Source organism: Silurus meridionalis, chromosome 22 (assembly GCF_014805685.1).
Source record: "Silurus meridionalis isolate SWU-2019-XX chromosome 22, ASM1480568v1, whole genome shotgun sequence".
Taxonomy (NCBI): Eukaryota; Metazoa; Chordata; class Actinopteri; order Siluriformes; family Siluridae; genus Silurus; species Silurus meridionalis.
The window spans coordinates 14,535,519-14,562,970 of NC_060905.1; the positions used below are offsets into that span (position 1 = coordinate 14,535,519).

At 35.9% G+C, this 27,452-nt stretch overlaps 3 protein-coding genes across 5 annotated transcripts in view; 1 reads left to right on the forward strand and 2 right to left on the reverse strand.

Moving 5' to 3' along the window:
• Positions 1-6,864: 6,864 nt before the first annotated feature.
• Positions 6,865-8,512, reverse strand: fabp4a (fatty acid binding protein 4a). The gene is made up of 4 exons (XM_046834247.1): positions 8,358-8,512; positions 7,750-7,925; positions 7,508-7,609; positions 6,865-7,107 (listed from the first exon to the last, which is right to left on the reverse strand). The coding sequence occupies exons 1-4, from the start codon at positions 8,428-8,430 to the stop codon at positions 7,054-7,056; spliced, it is 405 nt and encodes a 134-aa protein (XP_046690203.1). The 5' UTR covers positions 8,431-8,512; the 3' UTR covers positions 6,865-7,053.
• Positions 8,513-11,168: 2,656 nt separating this feature from the next.
• mrpl53 (mitochondrial ribosomal protein L53) lies at positions 11,169-13,326 on the reverse strand. Its single transcript, XM_046835165.1, has 3 exons — positions 13,190-13,326; positions 11,511-11,623; positions 11,169-11,360 (listed from the first exon to the last, which is right to left on the reverse strand). Exons 1-3 carry the CDS (start codon positions 13,279-13,281, stop codon positions 11,242-11,244), a joined length of 324 nt encoding a protein of 107 aa, XP_046691121.1. The 5' UTR covers positions 13,282-13,326; the 3' UTR covers positions 11,169-11,241.
• A 7,449-nt stretch (positions 13,327-20,775) lies between these two features.
• The window catches only part of pag1 (phosphoprotein membrane anchor with glycosphingolipid microdomains 1), a 52,669-nt gene continuing 45,992 nt past the window's right edge, over positions 20,776-27,452 (forward strand). For 2 of the 3 annotated variants that reach the window (XM_046834723.1, XM_046834725.1), the window contains exon 1: positions 20,776-21,001. The gene's annotated coding sequence lies outside the window, so the exon portion shown is untranslated. The remainder of the gene's footprint in view (positions 21,002-27,452) is intronic. The other variant, XM_046834724.1, reaches the window with a different exon arrangement.

Below are 27,452 nucleotides of genomic sequence, written 5' to 3' on the forward strand. Positions count from 1 at the left end.
CAAACAAGGCAAATTCCTCTGATTCCTTCCCTTTGCCTTATCTGTGGCCATGTGTGGGGAAAACTTAGAGGTTCCTTAGAGACCAAGCTAAGCTTAGGCTTCAGATTGTCAGCATTTTTCTGTCCAAAATTCCATTACACATTTAAACACAGCTCCCTGTTCTCAGCGTACGCTGTGTTCACAGCCACATGTCCAATGTTTAAACAAATTTAGAATAGAAACATATCAAGGCCTTTCCCATTCTTCTCTGCTCAGAAATCATCATCATAAAGTCAAGTGAGCATAGATAGATGAAGATAGACAAATTAATAGATACAACTTACAGTACCCAAGATAATACACAGTGAATATACAGATATATAACGCTTATATTTAATATTCTATTGATTCAATTTACAATGACATATATGTATAATCATGGTGGATAATAGAGTAGGTTCAGAGTAGAGCAGAACTGCATGATGATTACAGGCAGTGAAAGCATTGAAGCATCAGTGAGACATCAGTGTCCTATGATGTAATGTAAAGTTCAGTAGAATGATGGTTGTATGGAAACCCTGCTGGTTCTGATACAAACCTCCTGCATAGAAAGAGGTTGAACAGTTTGTGCCTGGGATGTGAGGAGTCCTTGATGTTGTGCTCTGTGCAGACATCTACTGTGGTGAAGATGCTCAGTGGCAGATAGTTGGTACCAACGGGGCATTGGTCGGTTTTCGCCACCTTTTGCAGGGTTTTCCTTTCACACATCATGGAACTGCCATACCACAGTGTAATTGAGTTAGTCAGGATGCTCCCAATGATGCAACAGTAAATTCCAATTAAAATCTCAGGGGACATACAAGCTTTCTTAACCAGAATCGAGGTGTTTTGGTGGCAGGACCAATCCTCAGAGATGTGCACACCCAGGAACTTAATGTTGGAAACTTGCACTACTTCAATCTTGTTGATGTAGACAGGGGTCTATCAGATTAAACACCCCCTTGATCTTCTAGTTAGGATGCTTTAATCTTTACAATGTTTTTAGAAAACACGGCTCTGTGCTGATAAATGGTTAATGGTTCGGTAATCTAGGCCTGGCAAGCCAGATACTTCAGACAAAACCATGATCTTTATCTGTTTATTATTCATATCAGAGAGTACTTTTAAGCACTATATTTAAAAAAAATGCATGCATTGACATCCTAAGGCCAGGATACTGTAGAATATGGTGTTTTTGACCATTCTATGGAGTTTGTAATATAAATCCGTTAAAGGTTTGACAGGTTTACAGATTGCTATCCACAGACACTATTTGTACCAAATTTCCAATGAAACCCCTGGCAGCGAGCCTTCACCATTGCCTTACATTTCCACCCACGTCCCGTTGACCTCCCTTTTGTTTCCCACTGCACTGTTGTAAGCTGATAAGCACCTCTAGGTACTGTTTAGGTCTGGCACAAATGTTGCACACACGGGAACACAATGAAGTTAATTAAGGACAACATTCATCTTTTTATGGTTATATGCCAAAATGACGTAAAACGGCTATGAGTCATGGCAGGGAAATATTTTTCAATAAGCAAGTTATGTAAACTATTAATAAATTTTTTTATTTATTTTTTGCTTATACTGTCAGCTCTTGTCCATGATCGCTTCTATAGGAATATAAATAATACTATTCCCTCTGGATCTAAATCCAATAAACACATTTATATTTTATTATCATATTTATACTAATATAATAATATAATATTTATAACACAATCAATGCTTGATTGTGATTATTCGGAAGGTTTTGATTAATGTCCCACTCTACAACAGTGCCTGTATTTCCAGCAGCAATACATAAGTTTATGTTAGTACACTCCAATATATTCAAATACATTATTTATTCAAAACAATTTGCACTGCAATTATAGATATTGAAGGAGTCTCCAATATTATTGATTTGTAAAACACTTTTTCTTGATCAGTGGTTTGGTGAATTTGAGCTTATAAACTTAGCTTATATATTTTAGTTTAAAATTGAATCGAATCAAATAGAATAGAAATCTCATGACTGATCATAATTGCAGAAGAAAAGTGGTCGCTTAGTGGTTAAAACATTGGACTCTGGAACTGAAGTTTTTTAGTTCAAATCCCAGCCACACCAATCTTCCACTCCTGTGCCTCTGTCCAAAGCCCTTGACTCCATAGCTGCTAATTTGTGTGAAAGATCTACCTCTAAGTTGCTCTGGATAAGGGTTTTTGCCAAATGTCATAAATTTAAATGTAAATAATTGCATGTGACATGTTTATAACAGGTTTATGTCCGTCTTGTGAGGCACGGTTTAAGTCAAGTGGTACAAATTATTGGAAGTTGTTGGACTGTGGATTGGAAGGTTGTGAGTTCAAATCATAGCACCAACAAGCTGTTGCTGTTGAGCCTTAAGCCTCTAAATCTTAGCATATACAAGTGCGATAATTGTAAGTTGCTCCTAATGAGGGCAAATGTAGAATAGATTGGCGTTTATTTGAGTGGAATAGAGGAGAGTAGAGTGTATTGACCATCACAAAGCATGTCATAAATGGAGAAAAAAAAAAAAAAATATATATATATATATATATATATATATATATATATATATATATATATATATATATATATATATATATTGTGTCATTAACATTTAATTAAAAATCGTAACTGTTGTTAGGTTGCCTCATTATAAGACAAATTAAACACTTTAGGATGTGCGGTTATTAAAATAACAATCATCGTTAGGGTTGTAGCAAAAGCTTCTTGTGTCAGTCCTCATCACACACAACCCCATTGTTAAATGTAAATTTCCATGTTTTATTCTTTCCTTAAACATCAATAGTCTTCAGATGTTTTATGAACCTCTACAACTAGTCTCCTGAAATAAAAAACATATTGTATGATGATTTGGCCTACAGGAAAATGAGACTTTTCTGTTCGTTTGTTTGAAGTACATCTGTGGCCAGCCGCACCTGGCTCTACGCTGCTGTTTTACTCTAAAGAGGCTAAAGATCACCATATTCACAGCTCCATACTGAGCTGCTCTCCCGCTGTGGGTTACTGCTTTGAGTGAAAGGGGGATGGTGAATTCAAAAGCATGATTTTGTTCACATCAGAACTCCTATATCATGGTGAGGTTCAAGAGCTTTTTGATACATTCAACATTCATATAGTGTTTCTTCGTCATGTTTAACATGGGCCTGTGTCTGAGATTTCATATTCTGAAAAAGTTCAATCTCTGAAAAATTTCTGTTTATGTAGACAAATGTGCTTCTTCTAATTTATTTCCATTGTGTGATAGGACTATGAGACAAACTGTTGCTGGATTTTGTGGTGAGTTTGACTTGGTGAGTTTCATGAACAGTGATAACCATTGGTCACTACGTCCAATAGAAATGCTTTTGGCATTCTAGAAAGTCTTGTTGCATGGTAACAAGCTTCTTAGTCCTGACCCCTGACTTTTAGTGGGGGAGCTAAACAGGCATGAACCTGATAAATGTTTTTTTTTTTTCTCTGAATGCCTGTGTCTGACGACTCAACCACAGCTTTTACAAACACCTAACATGAGAGATGGTATAGTTTAGTGGTTAAGGCATTGGAGTTTGGAACTAAAGAACGTGAGTTCAAATCTGGGTCACACCTAAGATGACATTTATGGGCCCCTGAGCAGGGCCCTTAACCCCATAGCTGCTTAGTTGTATGAATGATAAAATGTAAGTAGCTCTGGATAATGGAATCAATAACCGCACATAAAAAAAAATACATAACTTACATTATTTTCATTGTATTTATTTTCTGAACGGTTTTATTTTGGAAAATTACTGGATTCTCTCCGCCACATCTGTCTATGACTCACTCTTGATGCATGTCATGATGCCTCGGTCACATGTCTTACCTCCATCCGCTACCTTCTTAAAGGGGCTCCGGCCGCTAACACACAATACATTACCTCAAAATTCAAACCCCCAAGCGAGCAAAATGAACAACAAACAACACGGTGTATTCACGTTTATTATTATATTTAGAAAATACCAGTTTTTATTCCAGTCGTATCATTTTATTTTGTTGTATTTATCCGCCACACGTTAAAGGCCGGTCCGTGAAAATATTGTCTCACATTAAACCGGTCCATGGCGCAAAAAAGGTTGGGGACCGCTGTTGTAAATGACATATTTTAAACTCTCAATTTTGAACTCACACTTTGTTCCTTCCTAAATCATTCCAACGAAATTTATTCAAATGTCATAGAGTAAAGTAGAATAAAATTTTGTCTTCACTTGCACTAGAAGACCAAAACCTGTTCCAACAGGACAAAATCCAGCTCCATGAAGACACATAACAATTATCTCAGTTATATAACTGAGCAAATGAGGGTTATGGTATGTTCCATAAGGACCCAGCAGTGGCAGCTTGGTGGTGCTTGGGATTGATCCCAAGACCTTCGTCCAACATCCTAACCACTGAGCTACCGCTTCCCCAGATCATCATGAGTAGAAGGAATGTCTCTGTGTTTGTAATAGTAAACATGAAGAGGATGTTGTGGTATATAAGATTAAAGAAATAACATAATGAAATAAATAAATAATACATTTAACAAAAAAAATTTAATTATTAAAACTAATGATTTACAACATTGCTGGAAAAATCTTGCAATTAGAATATTGCAGAAAGATATGCTTTGAAACATTTCAATACATTCAATACATTTCAATACATTTCAGAAATAATGTTCTTGGATAAGCAAAACACAGACACACAACAGTAACTATTAAGCCCCTGCCACAGAATTGTATGACCTTTAACCATAGATTTTATGACCTCTGTTGTTTGAACACCAAAGGATGCTGGAAACTGTGGGGCCAAAGACAGTAGCCTTGGCCTTGTGATTCGACTAGACCAGGCAGAATTGTGTAACAGCATTGTGTGTTTGATAACGAGAAAGGACAACGGAAGGGTGGGAATGATCTCCTGGAGTGTAGCTTTCCAGATGTTCCTTAAAGGATATGACTTAATTCCTATAATAACTGTCTGTCCAGTCAAAAACAGCATCCAAGTCAAAATGACACCACAGTAATCCCACTGTATCAATAAAGCCTACAATAGTTCAGCTTCCTGTCATGTGTGTACACCTGGGATGCAACACACTAAAACAATAGTGGTGCAGTGTATACAGCATTCCACAGGCAAATAGTTTAGTTCTTGAAATAGAACAATGCTAGCGGGACTTGCCTCTGATAATCTATTTTTGTGCATAAATTGCATGTAACTAAATGATCAATAAAACCTCGAGGCATTTCGCTCATAAGTACTTTCTAGAAAACAGTCAATCTGTAAATCAAAATTTAGTTCTTTTGTTTCTGGAATTCTATTTTTTGTTCTAGATAAAAGCTTCTATTAAAGATTATGTTCTCTATGGAGTCGGATTAAAAAACTGACTAGAAAAATCAGTCAGTCTGCCTAAATTTATGCTAGCTGAGTGACATCTCGCAATTTGATCAAGCCTCACTAATTTAGATTGTATTCAATTAGAACAGCTATCAAAATGTCTGCTGAGCTCATGCACTTCACATCATCATCCATGTACTGTATCTGTAACCAACTGAACAGAACTGAGATAATCAGCAACTATCATAACCAATAGCAAGGACAGAGATAAGTCGAGAGATGGAACGTTGGATTTTGGCTCTAATGTAATGCAATATTTAGTACTTCTCATATATATATATATATATATATATATATATATATATATATATATATATACATACATACATACAATTGTCCTCGTTTCCCCTTTCACACAAAAACACATCACAGTCTCGAACACTTCTGCACATCAACCTTTGTTTCCCCTTGTGAACACTGTCCAACCTTCATTACAAATCAGTCCCATCAAGAATTTCACTTTCACTCAATTCACCAAAAACACACATACATTGTTTTACTGCACACAGGCAAAGCTGCACAGATCCTTGCCGTGATCCCTGAAGGATCTCCTGTGCAGTAACAATAAATAGATCTGAAGTAAATTGTGATCACATGTCCTCCTCGTTTGAACTCAGCATGCTCAGGAGATAAACTGGAAACAATTCCAGTAGTATTTTTTTCCCAGTACCACCTCCCTTTATCTAAACTTTGTATGGTCTCGAGAATAGGAAAGTGCATTGTTTTTCTGAATAAATGGGTTGTAGGAAATTGCCCCACAATGCTCCTGTTTCATCTGTTTTTGCTGTTAACTGCAATCAACGCATCTCCTCTTTTTCCTCTCCTGGGAAAATGGCCATGAGTGGAACGATGTAGGATTTCAGTGCAGGTCAGAGTGAACGAAGGCAAGGTGACCTGTGATCTCGTTTCCGTACACATTTTAAAACTATTTTGAAAGGAAACTTTTGAAGAAAAACAAAAAGAAAGGAAAGGACATCCTGTGACTTTTAACACAGAGAGAAAATATCAAGATGTTTAAATATGTTGTGCACTCGTAGTTTCCTGGGAAAAAAATATAATCCTTAAATTCTTATCTTAGTAATCAGTTATTAATCTTAAAGCATCTTATTAAAGAGAAAGAAAGGTAAGGACACATGCCTGGACCTATTGACTTGCAAATGACTTTACAATATATCCTGAACTTTATATACTTTTGCAGCAGACTTAAAAGTACACAGTGCAGTTAGTTAAAAAATAAAAAAATGGGACCAAACACATCTGTATTGAAAATGAAGTGAATAAGAAATGCTGTGATGCTACAATGATCAAATTAACATTGACAGCCTTGAGGTCATTTTGGGAATCCAAGCAAGTCTCCTTCACGTCATATATTTAATCATGTGCAGAGTTTGAAGGGTTCAATAAAGAAGCGAACAAAATGGTTAAAGGCAGATATGATCAAATCTTTATTCAATGCATAACACAGATTAATCTCAAATGCATCTGGGAACACACTGCATGCAAAGGCTTTAGTGTCCAAAATGAATGAACAGAAGAAAACAAGAACAATAAATGACTGCTCATTGAACTGAGCCAGGCATCTCCAAAAAAACACCAGGTTCAAACCAGGTTCATGCTTCTTTCACATAAGTCCTCACCGCTACCACGTCTCCCATCCTGCAGGTCTGCAGAGAAATGCAAAAATCAGATTTTACAAAAGACAAAAGATGAACTACGCTATGCTCTGTAAGATGAATCTGATTATGAAGCGTTTAATAACAGGGTCATTATATTACATACAACAACCATACTAATATCAAAGGTCTTATTTCACTTTTAAAATATAAAGCTAATTAATCATAGCCCCAACAACCAAAAAAAAATGCAGAATGTTAATTTGTCATTAACTTTGTTAATCTTATATAGGGGTCTATATATGCAATGTTCGCTGCAAAATGTTAGACAATTTGCACAAAATAAATACAATCATTTTTAGAGCATAAAAAAAGAAGACGTTTCGAACAAAGAATATGTGCATGTTATATATTTTTAGAAATATCATCATATTATAAATAAAATTCCCACCGCTATTAATTTTCCATCATTCAATTCCCTTTCTAATGTGGTCTCCTTGCCATCCCAGGTCTGTTTTTGCACCAGTTTTCCGTTCTCGAGGCTCACCACGGTCTGTACACAGAGACGAGACACACACACACACACACACACACACACACACACACACACACACACACACACAAATGTCCATAGGCAATAAGAGAGTTGGACTCGTTATCAGACGTGTAAGTCTTGCAGAACTCATTACTGACCGTGGTCTTTCTGTCATCGGCAGTGGTCTCCTCAAACGACTCGTTCAACTTGAATTTGACCTCGGTAGTTTTAAAAGTGCTCTGCGACTTCATGCTGATCAATCCTTGGTTGTCGACGCTGAGGATGAAGTTAGGCTTGGTCCTGTTTCCCACCTGACGAGTGGCAAAGCCCACACCTGCGGAACAGGGGAAATTCATTTGTAGTCATTTCAATGTATAATAACAGTTGTAGGATTAAATTGTATCCTTAAGCTATTTTCTTAACTATTAATATGTGCTTTGTTAGCTGGGAAAATACAATAACTCATATATAGTGCAAAATTTTGTGGGCACAACCCAAAACAAAACAGAAAGACAGCAAATAGGCTATGAGTACACATTTATACCTAATGCCATGACCTTCAGGATCACATAGACTATATACACAGCAACTAGACCTGCACTATTTGCACGATTGCTACTTTTTGCACTTCTGGTAGATGCCAAAATGCATTTCGTTGCTGTGTACCTGTACTATGCAATAACAATAAAGTTGTATCTATCTATCTATTAATACACATTGAAATATATATATATATATTTTTTTTAAACAGTAAATGCAAACATACCCAGTGCCTTCATGTATTCGTCAAAATTGTCACTGGAAATCATTTTCCATGTTCCCACAAATTGATCCACCATTTTTGCAAATTTTTTGTTTACTCCTACTTTATACAATAATAAACCTCAGTTTCCTGTTAGTTCTAAACCAGCACGAGTAACGGTCTACCCCGGCTCTTTATATACCGTTAGTGCAGCACGCGCACGTCTGGGTTGTCCAATCAACGCGCGAAACGTCACCGGGTGTCGTTCCGCTTTATTCCACCAGTGCAGCGCAGAACGAGGGACAAGGTTCATGTGTGGGTTTAAAAAACTCAAAGCAAAAAAATGGACACTTTTTTTTTTTTAATAACTGTATATGCAAACAAATAGGAAATAATATGCAGGACACATTAACTACATTTTTATACAGTAAACGTACTAGAAATGCTTTACAATACATCTCTCTAACAGTGTACTGCAGAGGTGCCAAAACTTTTTCACACAAACAGCCAAAAATCAAACATAACTGAGGGCCATGGGGCAGAACTTCTACCAAAGTTTATTATAATAAAATCAATGAAGCTTGATTCCTATCATTTAAGATTTAATAATAAAATAAATAAAGTCTATATAATATAATATAATATAATATAATATAATATAATATAATATAATATAATATAATATAATATAATATAATAGTAATCTACATAACTAATGCAGTTTTATTCTAAATAAAGGTTGGCATTGCCCCCTTAATTTAGGATTTTATAATAGTTTTTTTATTAGGTTTTTATTTGTTTTTTTATTGCTATTTATGATTTTAAAATAAAAGTAAATAATAATATAATAAATTATAATATGAAATTGTAATCTGCTTAACTATTACAGTTTTATTGAAATTATTATTACTTCATAATACTTAAGAAATAATGATATTTATAGTATAATATAATATAATTGAATATAATATAATACAATGATATGACTCTGTAGTTTTATACTTTACAATCCAGTACATTTTAATGCTTACTACAGCTATTTAAGCTATAAGCAATACAGCTATATGCTCATAATATTAGTGACCTCCAACTGCCCCTGTTTTTTCTAAAGGTTTTTCAAACCCTTTACAAACCTAAATCCTTTTTTTCAGGATCTTATGTAGGTGAGAGTTTGCATCTCAGTTCACACTTGTTAAGTTCATCAGACTAAAACTCTGCTCAGAGGCAGATACAGCCAAGGCTTTTGCACCCCAAAAATAAAATAAAAATATTAAGTGTTATATTAAAATAAAGATCTGCAGAGTCAATGGAATGGAAAATGTAGCGCGGGGTCTGCAAACCTTTTTCCGTAAGGGCCACATCATTTTTTTGTTCTTTATTTGGGGGCCGAGTCAATCTGTAACATAAAATTACAGGGGCCAGACAGACTACCAGTATTATTTTGGAGATTTTATGATGGTTTTTGACAAATGAGCATTACTTTTTACATTAGAATAAATTAGATTCAACTTAATTGTCATTGCACGGTATGTTATGGTGCAAGGCGATTAAATAATTAGCTTATAACCAGAAGTGCATTGGTAGCAGTGTAAAATATTTACATATGTACCTGTTGGTAAGGCTATGATAAATATGAATAAATTATAATAAATTAATTTATAATATGATACGAATAATATGAATATGATTATATAGTACACGAGATTATATTCAGTGAGCACAATGGTAATGGATAGTAGAAGGGATTTTAGGAGATATATAACTTATTAAAGAGCATTATTACTAACATAATGAATTACTATCAAAGTGAAATAAAATCATTTACATTTATATTATGTTGAATGTACCATTCTTTTGGTTGTTGGGTGAATCAACACAAAATTATTCTATATTATTAACTAAGGGAAATTTTAGTATTAGCTTTACTATGAAATACAGATATGACATGATTAAACCTTTATATTTAAAATTTAATTTTTAAAATATGTCTCTCCAAATGTGGGGGCAGGCCGGAGTTGGGTTTACCTGTGTAGCATGTCCTCAGCTTGACTCTAACCCTTATCCTTATCCTCGACAACACGAATAAAGTCGTTTCTTTAATACCTCTTGATGATATAGTTTTGGTACAATACGTATAAAATAAACCTTTAATACTATTTTTGTCTCAATCAAAATGTAATACAGACAAGTTCCAACCAGTAACATGGACCGAAGCAGGTTTATCTCCACCTGCACCAAACTTACACACACACGCTCAACTGTGTCACTGATCTGTTAAAAACTTGAACTCAAACACACTCAATACTCATTTCAATCCATACACATGAAATGCCAATAAAAGCTTCTTTACTCGACTGTTTAGTTTTGAAGTGAAGAATAACTGGAGGAAAACCAAATGATGTTCATTTGTAAATTGTCTTGAAATGTGCAGACGATTGTAGGAATAAGGTGAAGAAAGAGTGAGACTTTGGGTCTTTTGCTGAAAAAAAATAAATAAATAAACAATAGCAACCCACCGGAGTATTTGTCACAATTTTAATGGCTATAATGGGAATTTTTCTTGGTTTTAATCGAAGCTTTAACGAGGATCTACACAGGTGTTTACATTACAATTAGTGGGATTTTATGTCTAAAAAGATACCATTAAAGACCGACAGATCACATTTTGTGACTTGTGTATCACGTAGGTATCTACTGGATACCAATAAAGACTGTTAGGATATCAATAAGCATCCTGATTCCAATAGGTTTCTACACTGGTTTCTTTGACTGATGATTTAATTGTGTACAGAAACACACTGTGTAATGGTGTAGTGCAGACAACCAAAAGACTACTTTAGAAATTGAGATTTTTATTAAATGAAAAGCTAATAAATAAACAAAAAGCATATACAAACAGAGAACACCACTACTTCTTCCCTGTGGCTTTGGACTGAGGGTCTTTAGCAATGCATCTTGTCTGTAGGGCTGAAAGCATCTCTTGGCTTGTCAGATTGGCTCCTTTCATCAGTAACCTTTCACCATCCACTGTGAAACAAAAGCCATATTAAGAAGAGTGTCCTATAAATATAATGACAAATGCAGCTGTAGTTGAAGACACCTATTTCCTGACCTCTTTTATGTAATCATTCTTTGTCAGAATGCACACAATGGAAAATTCTTACTGAGGTCACTTACTGAATGTGATGTCGATCACAGGATCTGACCGGTCGTGTTTCACTTCTGCTACAACTTCACAGTTCATGTTTGTAGACCTGGCCTTTTCCGATCCAACCACGACGAGAAAGTCTCTAAAGATGTCAAGATTTGTCACAAAAAAAGTCAGCAACCCATAACAAAATGTATAAGATGTTTTAATGCAGCATTTACATACACCATTTGAAGAACATGTGGACACCTGACCATTAGATTCATATGTTGTTTCTGAACATTCTTTCAGCAGCGATCAGAGGGGAGGAAATTTTAAAGCTTTACACTTCAAACCATGTAAAGCATAACTTCATGGATCTGGATTTGCACACAGGGGCATTGTCATGCTGGAACAGATTTGGGTCTCGTAGTTTAAATGAAGGGAACAATTTCTGAAGTGGTATCTCAGTGGTTAAGACATTAGACTTCTGTATGGAAGGTCATGAGTTCAAATCCCACCACCCATCAAACTACCATTGGTGGGCTCTCAAACTGCTCAGCTGTATAAATGCAATCATAAGTCTCTCTGGATAAGGTCATCTGTCATTCAAAGACATCCAACATTGTGGTTACAGGGGAAAGAAACACATTTGGCTGGAAAAGTCAGGTGTCCCAATACTTTTGTCCGTATAGTGTATATTACATAAATACTCCAATATGATTTTCAGTTGCATGCTTCCTGGTGAAAACCAAAACTTAATATTGTTGCTTTATGCAAATGTATGTTTATTATCAGTCAAACCACATTCAACATGGAGCATGAAGACAAAATATTTTTGTAAATGTTCGAAAGTAATTATGGTGTTTTAAATTGCGTAAATCATCAGGACACCAAACAGAACCTTTGCTATGTTTCCACACGGACGGTTTTAGTTGCCGGATTTGTGCATCATGGTGGATTTTGGGGTTTGATTTGAGACTTGGTGAATCATTAAAACAAACATTTATTGATTAAAAATTATTTTTCGCTGGAGTTTATTATTTTTATGTATGACAGTTCAGGTGAATCTGTGCTTAGGACAGCTTTAGATTCTTGGCTGACAGGACTGGAAGCTGATATAGCCTGCTTCTGCTATCGCTAATCCACAACAGAATGATGGATTAAACTGGAGTGCATACTGGATTGCTTTTCTGATCAGCACGGTTGTAAAAAAGTGATTATTTGTGCTACTGTTGATTCCTGTCAGATGCAATGAGTCTGCTCATTCTCATGTTCTCTCTTATCAGCAAGGTGTCTCATCCAGGAGACTTTTTACAATCACAAAAGGGTTTTTATTTTTCCACACCATTCTGTGTAAAAACTAGACTGATTTGTGATTGATCCCAGGAGATTTCTGAAAGTCAGAGAAGACACTTTCTCCAGTGTGATCTTTAAAATGTATCTGCAGGATTTCATGCATCGTGCTGTTGTTCCATGATTAGAAATCTTTATGAATGAGCAGGTGTTCCTGTATGGTAATTGTTTAATTATTTTATAGGTCTGACATTACCTAATGAAGCCAGTAACATCACAGACATAAGACAGTAATAAAATAACACAGTATAATGAAAGGTTGAATTCAATCTGCAGCAGATTTGGATGTTTTTTACGAGGGACACGCCACATTTCAACACAACAAATACCTGTTTTCAATTATAAATAATAGGAAATAAATAAGAATGTATACCGTGTGGCTCGAACATTGGCTTCAAAAGGGCAAAACTGAACGACGATCTTCTTTATCGCCTTTAACACCACTGTTCCTCTGGAGGCCGCCATGTTTCTCCACCATGAACTCTGACCTGCACGTCATGCAGTGCGTCACTAACAGCGCCCTATTATAGTAAAGTACAGAGTTATTAAAAATGATAATTAAAGAAAAAATAATGGGTGGAGAGAGAGAGAGAGAGAGAGAGAGAGAGAGAGAGAGAGAAAGAGTACACTACAGGCCTGGAAAAAAGAGATTCATTACATTTTTAATTTAGTAATGCACGGTTTGTGTTTTTTGTATTAAGTCTAAGATTAAAGAATTACATTTTCAATGTTTTTTTTTATTGTATATTATCATGTTTGTTATTATACCCTATGTAGTGCACCCTGAAAATAAACCCCTTTATTATATAACCATGTACTGTACCCTGATTTCATCTCTCTTTATGCAGTATTTGAGTGTACAGGTATTCAGAAAGCCATACACAAAACTAATATAGTTTCACATATAGATTTTTGTTTATAGCAGTATACGTCATAATTGTATTTTTATTTATTTTTTTCCAATTGTTGATGCTTTAAAACCCAGATCTTCTAGAAAATTGTTAGTACGCTTTGTGACCATGAGATGGCGCAAGATGATAAGGATTTTCATGAATGGATAACTGCTGCATTGTGTAAATTGGTCATTTTTATATTTTGCCTACAGTCATACTAATCTAATCTAATCTAATCTGATCTAATCAAACTTCAAAATAAGACTGAAATCCTAGAATGTTCAGTCTAATATTTAGTATTTTACACACTACGGTATACATAGACCATTTACTGGAGGATAAATGTCAATTATTATAGAATAAAAAAGCCTTTATTTGTCACATATACATAATAGCACAGTAAAACACTTTTCTTCAAATATCCCATCTTGGCAGAAGCTCCGGTCAAAGCACAAAGTCAGCCATGATATAGCACCCCTGAAGTACAGAGGGGTAAGGGCCTTGTTCAAGGGCCCAAGAGTGGCAGTTTGACAATACAGTTTCCTAAAGACAAAATTATTTATTCTTATTAATATTATTGTTATTATCCTGCTATTATTTCTTCCCACAAATGCCCCTACCTGTGTAACAGAGTGCAAATGACTGTCTGAATGTGGATGTATGAGCTACCAGGACAAATTAATTAATAAAAAATATCTTGTGTGTATATTCAATTTAATGGTTCTTTACTGAAAACAGAAAACTTTAGGCCTTATTCAATAATATGGCAGTGCTGATCAGTGCAATATTCTTGGCACATTTTGCTTTGGGCAAGTCATAAGTCAGTATAAAATATCTGCATTTTTGACATTTATTTCTAACAGTCCCTTGAGCACTGAAGTAGTGATATCACAAAACACAACTGCTGATAAAATAATTGAATATACTGTAGGTATATATATATATATATATATATATATATATATATATATATATATATATATATATATATATTATTATTCAACCCCACTGAAATTGATTGTTTTGGTCGGTTTGACATTGATTATGATCATTCAGTCATCCTGCTTACAATTAAATCAAAGAGGCACGTGTAGGTCAGACAAATATAACATAACATTTATAATGAAATAACCACAAATGTCTTTTCTGAGCTCACATCATTATCAGTTTTATTCAACCCCCAAGTGACATTCAATCTTAGTACTTAGTACAACATCCTTTTACAGTAATAACAGCTTTTAAACGTAAAGCATAGCTTGACACAAGTGTCTTGCAGCGATCTACGGGTATCTTCGCCCATTCATCATGGGCAAAAGCCTCCAGTTCAGTCACATTCTTAGGCTTGCGCACTGCAACTGCTTTCTTTAAGTCCCACCAGAGGTTCTCAATCGGATTTAAGTCTGGTGACTGCGATGGCCACTTCAAAATGTTCCAGCCTTTAATCTGCAACCATGCTCTAGTGGACTTGGAGGTATGCTTGGGATCATTGTCCTGTTGAAAGGTCCAACGCCTTCCAAGCCTCAGGTTTGTGACGGACTGCATCACATTGTCATCCAATATCTCCTGGTACTGAAGAGAATTCATGGTACCTTGCACACGCTGAAGCTTCCCAGTACCTGCAGAAGCAAAACAGCCCCAAAGCATGATTGACCCCCCGCCATGCTTCACAGTAGGCAAGGTGTTCTTTTCTTCATAGGCCTTGTTCTTCCTCCTCCAAACATAGCGTTGATCCATGGGCCCAAACAGTTCTAATTTTGTTTCATCAGTCCACAGAACACTATCCCAAAACTTCTGTGGTTTGTCCACATGACTTTTGGCATACTGCAGTCGACTCTTCTTATTCTTTGGGGACAGCAAGGGGGTGCGCCTGGGAGTTCTGGCATGGAGGCCTTCATTACGCAGGGTGCGCCGTATTGTCTGAGCAGAAACTTCAGTACCCACATCTGACAAATCTTTTCTCAGTTCCTCAGCAGTCACACGGGACTTTTCTCCACTCTACGCTTCAGGTAGCGCACAGCAGTCGAAGTCAGCATCTTCTTTCTGCCACGACCAGGTAGCGTTTCAACAGTGCCCTTTGCCTTGAATTTGCGAATGATGCTTCCTATGGTGTCTCTTGGTATGTTTAACATCTTTGCAATCTTCTTATAGCCATTGCCCTTCCTGTGAAGAGTAATCACCTGTTCTCTTGTCTTCCTGGACCATTCTCTTGACCTCACCATGTTTGTAACCACACCAGTAAATGTCTAGAAGGAGCTGAGTATCACAGTCATTTTAAAGCTGCCTAATTGGTGCTTATTAGGCTTTATTGCTGCTCCTGATATCCACAGGTGTTTTCAATACCTGATTGAAAACACTTCATTGAACCTCTGTTCTTCAGAGTGGTAGTCTTTAAGGGGTTGAATAATTATGTCAATGAAGAATTCACAAAAGAAACATTTACTACTGTATTACAAAACTAATTGATGTCATTTTAGTTGCATATGGTTCTTTAAGAAGTCCTTGTAGGATTTCATTCTGAATACAATTACAAATGTACACTAAATTCTAAAACCATTTACAGCATTGGGGTTGAATAATTTTGAACACAACTGTATATATATATATATATATATATATATATATATATATATATATATATATATATATATATATATATATATATATATATATATATATATATATATATATATATATATATATATATACAGTACAGTACACCTTCTCATTCAAAGAGTTTTCTTTATTTTCATGACTATGAAAATTGTAGAGTCACACTGAAAGCATCAAAACTATGAATTAACACATGTGGAATTATATACATAACAAAAAAGTGTGAAACAACTGAAAATATGTCATATTGTAGGTTCTTCAAAGTAGCCACCTTTTGCTTAGATTACTGCTTTGCACACTCTTGGCATTCTCTTGATGCTCACTTTGAAGAACCTACAATATGACATATTTTCAGTTCATTTTTGTTATGTATATAATTCCACATGTGTTAATTCATAGTTTTGATGCCTTCAGTGTGAATCTACAATTTTCATAGTCATGAAAATAAAGAAAACTCTTTGAATGAGAAGGTGTCCAAACTTTTGGTCTGTACTGTATATATAATATATATAAACTTTTGGTCTGTACTATATATATATATATATATATATATATATATATATATATATATATATATATATATATATATATATAGTACAGACCAAAAGTTTATATATATTATATATACAGTATATTAATATAATAATATAATAATAATAATAATAATATATATAGTATGTTATAAATATTATTGCAGATGTGCAAAATAAAAACATTTATTAAGGAGCCTGACGATGATGATTATTGAAAATGTTCTTATGCAGTAGCAGCAGTCACTCACTCAGTAGGAATAAACATTCGATTCCAACCAGATGAGACTGGGATCCGTTTTAAATCTGGTTCCTCTCAAGGTTTCTTCATCATGCTATTTTAGAGAGTTTGTCTTTGCCACAGTCGCCACTGGCTCACTCGTTAGGGACAAACTTACAATTATAAGCAACAAACTTATACATACTTTTATCACTGCTTTATCTTTGTAAAGCTGCTTTGACACAATGTCCACTGTTAAAAACAGTCCACGAATAAAAATAATTAAATGAAATGTAAAATGCATCCCATCTGTAATATCATCTGTCCTAGAAAACTGTGGTAGTTGCAGCTCAATGTTTAAGGCTCTGGGTTACTTATCAGAAGGTCAGGTATTCAAGCCCTTGCCAAACTGCCATTACTAGTCTTTCGACCAAGGGGCTCTGCTCCAGGGATGTTGTATCATTCCTGACCCTACATTCTGACGGCAGCTTCATAACAAGCAGGGAAATGTGAAAGGATTTCATTGTGCTGTGATGTATATGTATGTATAAGTAAAGGCCTTTCTCTCTCCTCTCTTAGAAAACAAACATCGGATAATAATTAATCTTGATCACAGTTTCACACAGGACTTAATGTGCAGTTCCCAGGACTGCAGCAGCCCTGCAGATGAATTGCCTTTGTGTTTGAGTAAGAAGAAGGACGGAGACAGTCAAGCATGACTCAGCTATTTTTAAGATGAATTAAATGATACAGAGAGATGACAAGGTGAGAATTGCTGCCATCTTCCTTCATTCTTTGTGGGTGCAGCAAATAGGTTGGTTGAGCTGTAGACTTTACTGTACAACATATGAGAGCTGGTGTGTTATATACTGTACAACATATGAGAGCTGGTGTGTTATATACTGTACAACATATGAGAGCTGGTTGTATTAAAAAACTGGAAAAAATATTCAAGCAAATAAACACATTTTTAAGCTAGTTACAGATTGCAGATATAACAATGTAGACATTATTCCCTGCATGGCCCTTTCACAAACAGGCCTTTGTATTACAAATAAAAATAAAAAAGATTAAATTAAACCAAATGTTTTTTTCTTTTCTGTCTCTGGAAAGCTGCAGCTCTACCTCTGCCATGTTAATCTATATTCCATGTGACTCCCAGGACACGCCTCGGTCTCTGTAGTTTTGTGTACATTTAAAGTGTTAGTCACAAGTTATTACTCACTTTCTATATAATAAAAGTTTAGCACAGTACTTATAGTTATATATATGAATAAATTGTTTTTTACACTTGCAAATTGTTAAAAGTGATGCATTGCAATACAAATGCCAACTTGTAACCGATGCACACTTTTTTAAATGGATGCATCACGTCGTTAATTTTCATGCCGATGCACCGATACGAATCGATGAATCGTACCAGCCCTAATAGATATCGTATATTCTGGTAACAAAGAAAAAATTCTCTGTGCATGCACATTTGAGTTCACCATGGTATAAAATAAATACATTTATCTTTCGATGGTCCTTAGAATCTTATGGTCACTTACAGTAAATAAGTAAACATGCAGCTTCCCAGCTACAAACAGCCTCTTCTTGTAAATGCATATCAAGCATTTTATTTTACCCCTCAATTGTTCAGTTTAGTCACACAGTATTTGTCATTTCCTTTGACAAGATTCTCTTTCCTGTGTATGCAAACACACAGAATGTTAGATGCACTATATTTAGACCAATGACTGTTGACAGTGTTTCCTATTGAACACCCTCTGAAAGCTTGTTCCTTTTTCACAGACCATTGTGGTCAAGGCTGAAATGTGCAATCCAAAATGAGTTAAGCCGCCACATGAAAATGCAGTCGCTCAACACCCTGATGGCATTGGGGTCAACTTTTAAGAATACAGGTTAAAAAGGCTATTTTGGGTTTTTAAATAGCTATTGGTGCTAAATATAGACCTGTACAAGGTTTCCTTTAGTACAGGAGGGACACCAAAAGTTCTGCATGTTCAGGGAGTGCTTTAAGAACATTAATATACAGTAGTAGAAGGGCTTATCTTAAAAGATCGTTTTCACCATTGAATCTGTGAAAACACGCATTAAACCGTTTGGAAAGTGTCAACTCGTTTCCAGAAACTACATGATCAAGGGTTTATTCCTGAACATTTGTCTCTGAAATGAATAACCAGATTGAAAGTAAATGGATTGCACTTTCAAAGTGGCCTCGTCTGTAGGTATAATTGCAAATAAAGATAAAATCATGACAAATGAGAGAAATTTTTCTTCCCATGACATCCAATTAAACTTGTGGAATATTCCAAAGAGCTCATAGTATTAAGATAACAGAGCTATGTGAATGCAGTGGAACACTGAAATGTAAAAAAAAAATGGAGTGGAACATTATTTAACAAAACAAGATTTGCAATATACTAAATATTACTTTTTCGTATTCTAAGTGTCATGGAGTTAAAGTGGGATGTGTTTGGGAAAACTGCTCTGAGATATTACATGCACAAATGTTGTGGTGAGGGACAGCCTGCTATTTACACATATATGCGTGAAACAACTCTGAGAATAGCATGCATTGAGCTCGTCCATTTTTCAAGTGATTACAAATATCGGAACATGCGACTGACAGGTGTTTCTTGTTCCCTCTTATATTCATTGTGCAAGCTTTTAAAAGCTTTAAATGACAACTTTTGGTTTCAAACTCAGGGTTTCACTTGTGAAGGCTATATTTGTTGTTCAGAAGCTGTCTATGTGACAATGTAATCAGAGAAAAGACAGAAAATTCTCAGAGTCATTGCACAAGCATTGCGCATAGCCGATACAACAATCTGGAATATCCTGACAAAAAAAAAACCCACAGGTGTAGTAACAACCGAACATCAAAGCACTTGATGACAGGAACATTGTGAAAGCTGTGAAAAAAACAGCAATCAGTGACTGAATTATTGAGAAGGAGTGAAGGTATCTCAATTCATGATTTGAAGAAGAAGACTAACAGAATTTTCAGTAGAAAGCCAGACAATTTGTGGGACGGATTGTATTTTGTTTGATTATTTGTCATCAGTTACCATTTATGGGGAGTTAATAGATCAGAATTTAAGGCTCTGGGTTACTGATCGGAAGGTTGGAAGTTCAAGCCCTGGTATCTCCAAGCTGCCACTCTTACATTTATGGCATTTGGCAGGGGAGGGATCAGGGCCTTGCTCAAGGGCCCAGCAAAGGCAGCTTGGATTTGAACTTGTGACCTTCTGATGCCTTAACCATGGAGCTACCACCTCCCACAAACTCTTGAGCCCTTGAATAAGCCTCTTAGTGCTACATGCTGCAGGGGTGCTGTATTAGGGCTGACTCTACACTCTGACCACAGCTTCATAAATATTACTTGGTTATGCAAAAAAAAAAAAAAAAGATCCACTGTAATGTATGTAACAAATAAAGGCATTTCTCTGAATATTATATATAAATGTAAGAAAAGAGAAGTCCGTTGTAGTGTATTTAATATTAATAATGGTGGCTTTCAAACACACTGGTGTCTGTACCGGTATCGATATATTGACGATATATTGAAATGTTATCGGGATAGAACCAAAAAATGCTACCGCCCAGCCCTAGTATAAACGCACTTCACTTCCCATGAAGCATTGCGTGGCTCCGTACTAATCTCGGGGATCTGTCACTCCTCCCCAGTGTGAGAGCAGAATAGGAATGGAGGAGGAGTGGTGGTGGTGAAGAAGGAGGAGAAGGAGGAGTGGTGGACGTCTGGAGTCTGCGGATCTCCACACCGGTGTGCGCTCTGTTGAGAGCCGGAGCTCAGAGAAGCTCAGTGTGATCGCAGACTGGAAGCAAAAGAAGGTGCGTGTTTTGCGCGTGTTTTGCGTGTTGCAGCCTGATCGGAGTCGTGGGGTTTCACGGATGGTCGTTTAGGGGTGAGTGCTCTCTTCCCTTTGACTGGTAATCTCTAAGAAGGTTGGTGCACAGTAACCGGGTTCTGAATGCAATAGAGACATCATTTAATTTATTTTATTTAATTTTTTACCGGGGTTCACGCGTGAGACGAAAGTTGTGCGGGTTTTGTGCCGCAGCGCGCGCGCGTGTTCGTGCGTGTGCACGCGCGCGTGTATGTGTGTATACACAGGAATGCGGTGTTTCTGGAGAGGAATGCAATCATATTCATGCACAAAAAAACACTGGTGTAAGAATTTAAGCAATAGGACTGACTCATTATTTTTTTCTTTTGGTGATGGGATGTGAAGCCCAGGCACTTGTTGGCTTTTATAGCACCAGTTAGTGCGAATTGAACTCCCATCACACCAACTGGTGGTAGTCTTACAGCCTGCTGGCCACCAAACATCTCCTCATCTTTATCTGAGGAACATTGCAATACACTTCCAAGAACCCCTTTCCTATTGGCTGGTACCATAAAGGCTACATACGTACAGTACATACATACATATGTACTATGTACTGTATATATGTACATATAGACATACAAGCAAGAGACTGATAGACCTAATGGTGGAAGAGAATATAGTGTCATTTATGTCATGTATCTTTAAGATAGATTTAGATTTAAGCTTTAAAGATACACTACATGTATATTAAAGGTGCAGAAGGTATACACTTTACAGTACCACCCCAGTGATAGGTGTAGTTCAGCTTTAATATACTAAAATAGTCAACTGTTTATAATCTACTGGTTTTAACTGCTTGCCAGAATGATTTGTCACTGGAGTCCAAGATTTATGCTGTAATGAAATTTAATTCTCTTTATAAATGACTGCTATTGACATCTCGGTCTGTTTTCACCGTTTTAACAACTGCGTGTTGTCAGTGGGATCACTTCGTCTGTCAAGGAAGTGGCAGCTTTAAGATGTTTCTTCTTTTCAGAAGGTTGTGAGGTTAAACTTCAAGCACCACCAAGCTTCCACTGCTCAGACCTTAAACAAGGTTCTTAACCCTTTAGTCATTCTTAATAAGGGTTTCTGCTCTAAATGTAAATCTCTACCTAAAGAGAATGATGCCACAGCACTTTATCCCTCGAATCTGTCCAGCTCTCTCACCACTCGTCCATTCATTTTGCAAACAAACCAGTTTTTAAAGCTGGAAACCTGCAATGTTCATGCTAATACTGCCATCATGCTTGTCATCATGTTGCTCACTAAACACAGTAGCTGAGTGTCTGGAATAACATGGTGAATTCATATTAATATGAACATGATATAGAACATCACCAGGAAACCAGGAGTGTGTGAAAAGTAGCTCTGAATATCATCTCTTATGGTTGAGATGCAAACACGTCACATGACTACCATCATAATTAACTCGCATCATAATAAACACATTTTATGCGTTTCTCCTTTAATGCGGTTCTGAATCCGAAAGAAAAGAAACCAGTTCCCTTCTTTTTGTTATTTCTCTATATTTTTTATCTTGGGGCTGTTTTATGATGGTAATCCGCATCACTGAGAAGCTCAAACTGCATTGTTAAACACTTTACTGCAAAAGCAATGAATACATATTTCTGTTTAGCTCAGAAAATGTGTGGTTGTTTATTACTAGTTGTTTTTCATGAACATATGTGTGTGTGTGTGTGTGTGTGTGTGTGTGTGTGTGTGTGTGTGTGTGTGTGTGTACTGAATTGTGAAGCAGCAATAATAGTAATTGAAGACTTATTTGCAGGGTGTAATTTGATAAAAGGTTCATAAGGGGATGAAATTAGTCCTGGCTGAAAAGAGGATGAAACTGATGTTCCTTATAAAACAACTAGATAATTATTTGGGTAATTATATGATTTTAAATGCCAGAAAAAGCAAATTATCGAACACTAACTTTAGGTATTCACAGATGCAATTTTCTATATTATTTATATATAATATATAAAAGAACAGTATGCTACTTTTTAGATTTCAAAGAATTTTTTGTGGTCTTTGCTTTTATTATTATAGACTATCAGTGCCTGTCAAAGGTTTGGAAACACTTAATTTTGAGACATGTGCATGTTCTATTTGTTTATATTCAAAACCCAGGCAATTTAACTGTATATTTGCTCTTTAGATAACGCTTACAGAGTTCGGACGAATGCTTCGGGTCATTGTCTTATTGTATGGTGAAGTTGGATCCAATTAGTTGCCGTCCAGATGGAATTGCATAGTGTTAAAGTATAGAATGGTAGCCATATTATAATTCTCCAGCATTCCCTGCTCCAAAACAACCCCAAACCATTAAGCTTCCACCTCCATGTTCAATTGTGGGCATGTAGCCATCTGGCAGCATCTTCTCTCCTGTTCAAGTATAAGTTCTTCTGTTAGAGACAAAAATGTCTAATTCGGACCAGTAATTGACTTTTCAATTTTTGTGTATTTGCCTTTAACTTAGTTTGTTGCATAAGAAAGGAACATGCATGTATATGAAAACCTATAAGACTTTGTGTTTCACACTTTCACCAGGCACTTTACATTTGAAAGAGACGTGTTTTCTAGTTCTTATGTACTGTAGTATGTGTTTTATGGCATTTTGGAAAAAAACGTTATTTTGTAATGTAAACCAGGCATTCCCCTGTCACCGAGCTAAAAAGGAAGTATTAAAAGATAGATACTTCCAACCCGGTTTTTTCCTTTCACCCTCTGAGAGCACGTATTTACTCTTCTTTTTTATTAGACCACACATTGGCTTGTTTGATATAAAGAGACCATTGAGTGCAGCCGAAATGTGTAATTTTAAAATGAACACACAAACAGCAGACTGAAGTATGATGATCACCACACTGATGGTTTTAACTTCATTTTATATGTAAATGAAATCAGAAGATCAAAGTCAGATACAAGGATGTGATATATGGTTAAGTGTTTATATACCGTAATTTCTGACTGAGGCTTATGTGCTCATTATTTTCTGATGCTCATTTCTTTGACTAACCCATAACGCTGTTGCCAAGAAAAATAAAAAAGCACGAGTTTTGGAAACCTGTATGTGCTTATATGATTTCTGTTGTAACTGGAGTTAGCGCGCTCTCCCTTCACCCAGACTCAACGTGTTACAACGGCTTGTATCTAAACAGTAGCCGACCAAGAAAGTCATTGTTCACTGTCTTCCTCCTTCCTTTCACAACTACTGTATTTCTCTCGGGAGTTCATCTCATAGCATCGTCGTGCGTTTAAAAATCAACAGCGGTGAAAGCTTTTCTCCCGATGCCGTGCAGCTCAGAACACAGGTGAAGTGCGTTTTTTTTCATTTCCGTTCGGAAATTTCATTGGTCTAATGTTATGGGGTTCAGTTTTTTGGCTTGAAGTTTGTGAAACCGGTAAAAAAAAACCAGGAAAAATTTATAAATTAGCCGCTTCGTTGTTTAAGCCATGGGGTGAAAAACGTGGGGAAAACCTTTTAAGGAAAAGCATCACAAAAATGGTGACGTTTTCTGTAAGGGACGTTTATAAAAGGAGTCTCCAATGTTAGCACTTTGTAACAGGCATTTAGGTGTCCAACATGGGATGTTCTTTATGATAAAGGCGTTTGCACTGTCTGGTTTTTCCCAGACAAGCTGCGACATTTTTGTTTTATGACTTTAACAAAGCCGAGAAAATGGAGAAGTGGTGAGCAAATGACTGTTTATAGCCGTGCAAGCAACAAGAACTAATGTGTCTCCCTCAACAATCTTAAATATAAAAACAGTATGCTGACAAACGGGTTCTTTACTAAAAAAAATAAAAATTGTTAAAGGTGTGAGAAAAGTAAAACACTTGGTATTCATCAAAACATTAACTCTGCCTGGCTTTAGGGTACACAACACCACTCTTTCATTGATTCATTTCCATATAACGGCACAAAACAGTCATGTATTTTTCCCCCCTCACAAGTCACAGTATAGAACATATAGTTAAGTTGTTCTGACATTGATTCTCTAATGTGCCTGAGTGTTTTGTACATGAAGTCCATGTTCACTTTGCAAATATTCAAATCGCAATGTTTGCATTTGAATACGTGGACAATTTATAAGAAATGTGAATGATTTTAAGGCTATAGACATCGACTATCGCGCTGTGTTCATAAAGCTGTTAAATGATAGACAGAAATGAAACTGGAAAAAAAGCTCTGGTGTCAGCGTTGGTTTATTTCCAACTGCCACGGTCATGCACCATGAAATGAGCTACCTTGGTTGCATTAACCAAGATTAAGCTTCACTCTGGATTAATCGTGATTTATCTTTTAATTAAATAGCGCCCAAACATGAGCCTGTTTTTAAAAAAGTAGATTTGGATCATATTGCTCTATTACTGTAAACCAAATATGGCCAAACTAAAGCTCACGGGTCAGGCTACATTTGAGAAGTGGGGGAAAAAAATGGCATTTTTAAAAACTTTTGATAAATAAAGAGCAGCATCATGGCTCTCATTAAAGGTCACTAAGTAGCTGCACTAGGAATTGAACTCTAATGTGTAACAAATTGAATTGTTTTACTGAACTAGAGTCATCATTAGTAGTCAGATTTCTATTTTAATAATTTTTTTTCATTAATTAACAAATCTGAAGGACCGTGGCAACTTCAATTTTAATGTAATGCTTAGTAGAATACAATATTTGCTTTCAGCTCTTGGCCCGCAATCAATTTTTGGGCCTTCGTAGAAAAATTCTGAATTAATATTTAAACATTGTTATGCAAAGAAAGAAATATTTGTAATAAACAATTTCAAGTGCAGTGCTTATTATGTTTAAATAGTACCGAATCCATCATGGTAGATGTTCATTAATCTCATGTTTATGCATATAGATTTTTTATATATTTTTTTTAAGGTAATTAAAATTGACAAGATAAATAAAAAGCTCAGCTCAACAAATTTCTGCTTTACTCTACACTCTGTATAGTCTAATTCTTACAGAAGCTCATCTTTTTGTTTGAGTGACCAGCATTTTTGGCTTTTTGTCTCCAAACCTGGTTGCATTCATGTGTCTGGAGGCCTCTCCAGCTGTGTGTGATTTTTTTTACAGAGCATTTTTAAGTGGCCAGTGTAGGCTTTTGGGACATAATTTGGATACTCTAATGCATTATCCCCTATGCATGAATGGACATGCCGCATATTGGTATTGGACCAAATCCCGGTGCTGGACGCTGGCCACTGTGTGGGTCTGTAAGTGGGAATAAATTAGAATAAAGAAATAGAACATCAGAAGGGCAAAAGAATACAGAGATGTTCTTTGATAGGGACATTTTTCTCATTACTTAGTGAACATCCCAGCTCAGGTATGTGTTTTTTGAACCGCCTTGTTCCACAGTAGTTCAGAAAAGGGAAGTGCTCTTAAATACTGAAACTTCTGCCTTTCCTCTGCACCTCATTTGGAATGAGCCATGGGATTTAAAACTAAGTACATACCTTTTTTGATTGTAAATCCGAGCTAGATTCAACTCAAGTAGAATTTCTACTTCTAATGTTTGTTCTTAAAGTGACCACTGTTTATTGACAGAAAAGTGGAGCTTTGCATGCTTTTTTAGGAATTTGGGGTTAGAGCACATAATGGGATAAGGGCCTTGCTCAAAAGCCCAACAGCTGTAACTTGACAATGCCGGTGCTTGAACACCATCCTTTCTATCAGTAACCATGAGCTTACACATTCCTCTAGAACTGAGAAGTTCTTATAGCAAAAGCAACTGGTATAAATAAGCTAGCAGTGATAAGCTTTCTCTGTCCCTCAAAAAGATGTATTAAAAAACATATATATATATATATGTGTGTGTGTATGTATTTGTGTGTGTGTGTGTGTATATATAAATACTATGTGTGTGTATATAAATACTATGTGTGTATATAACCATATATGACCATAATTCTGATTCAATTTGAACTTGCATGTTTGTGTTCATTTTTATGTTAATTTAGTTGGACCCTGGAGTCTGCAAAAACCAGATTTTGACTTAAAATTATTGAATATTATTTGCTAAGCCAAATCTAATATATTAAAAAGCTCTTCACACAGCAGACGTCTCTTCACTTGTGCCAGTTTGCTTCACGGATGAAAGGTCAGCATTCTGCTCAGCACAGCTTTTCACAGCACAGCAGATGAAAAATGACTTTCATTTTATATCATGCACTCATATTTTATTTTTTTGCTTTGATAGCAGTAACGTTTGTTAGTTAAATTAGCAAATGTGAGAAATGCTGGCTAAAGCTGATAAAACATTCACTTCCCCACCTTCTAAGGTTACTTAAGGTCAAACTCCCAGTGGTCTACAAAACATATACCGGTAATATGTATATACAGAAATACATTTGTCTTAGGTAAAAACAGTTTTACAATGCATCTTTCTTTTTTTTGTAATAAATATTTGTATTGCAAAACCTATTTATATTTTATGGTACTATATGAAGGCCACATCACCCCCACCTC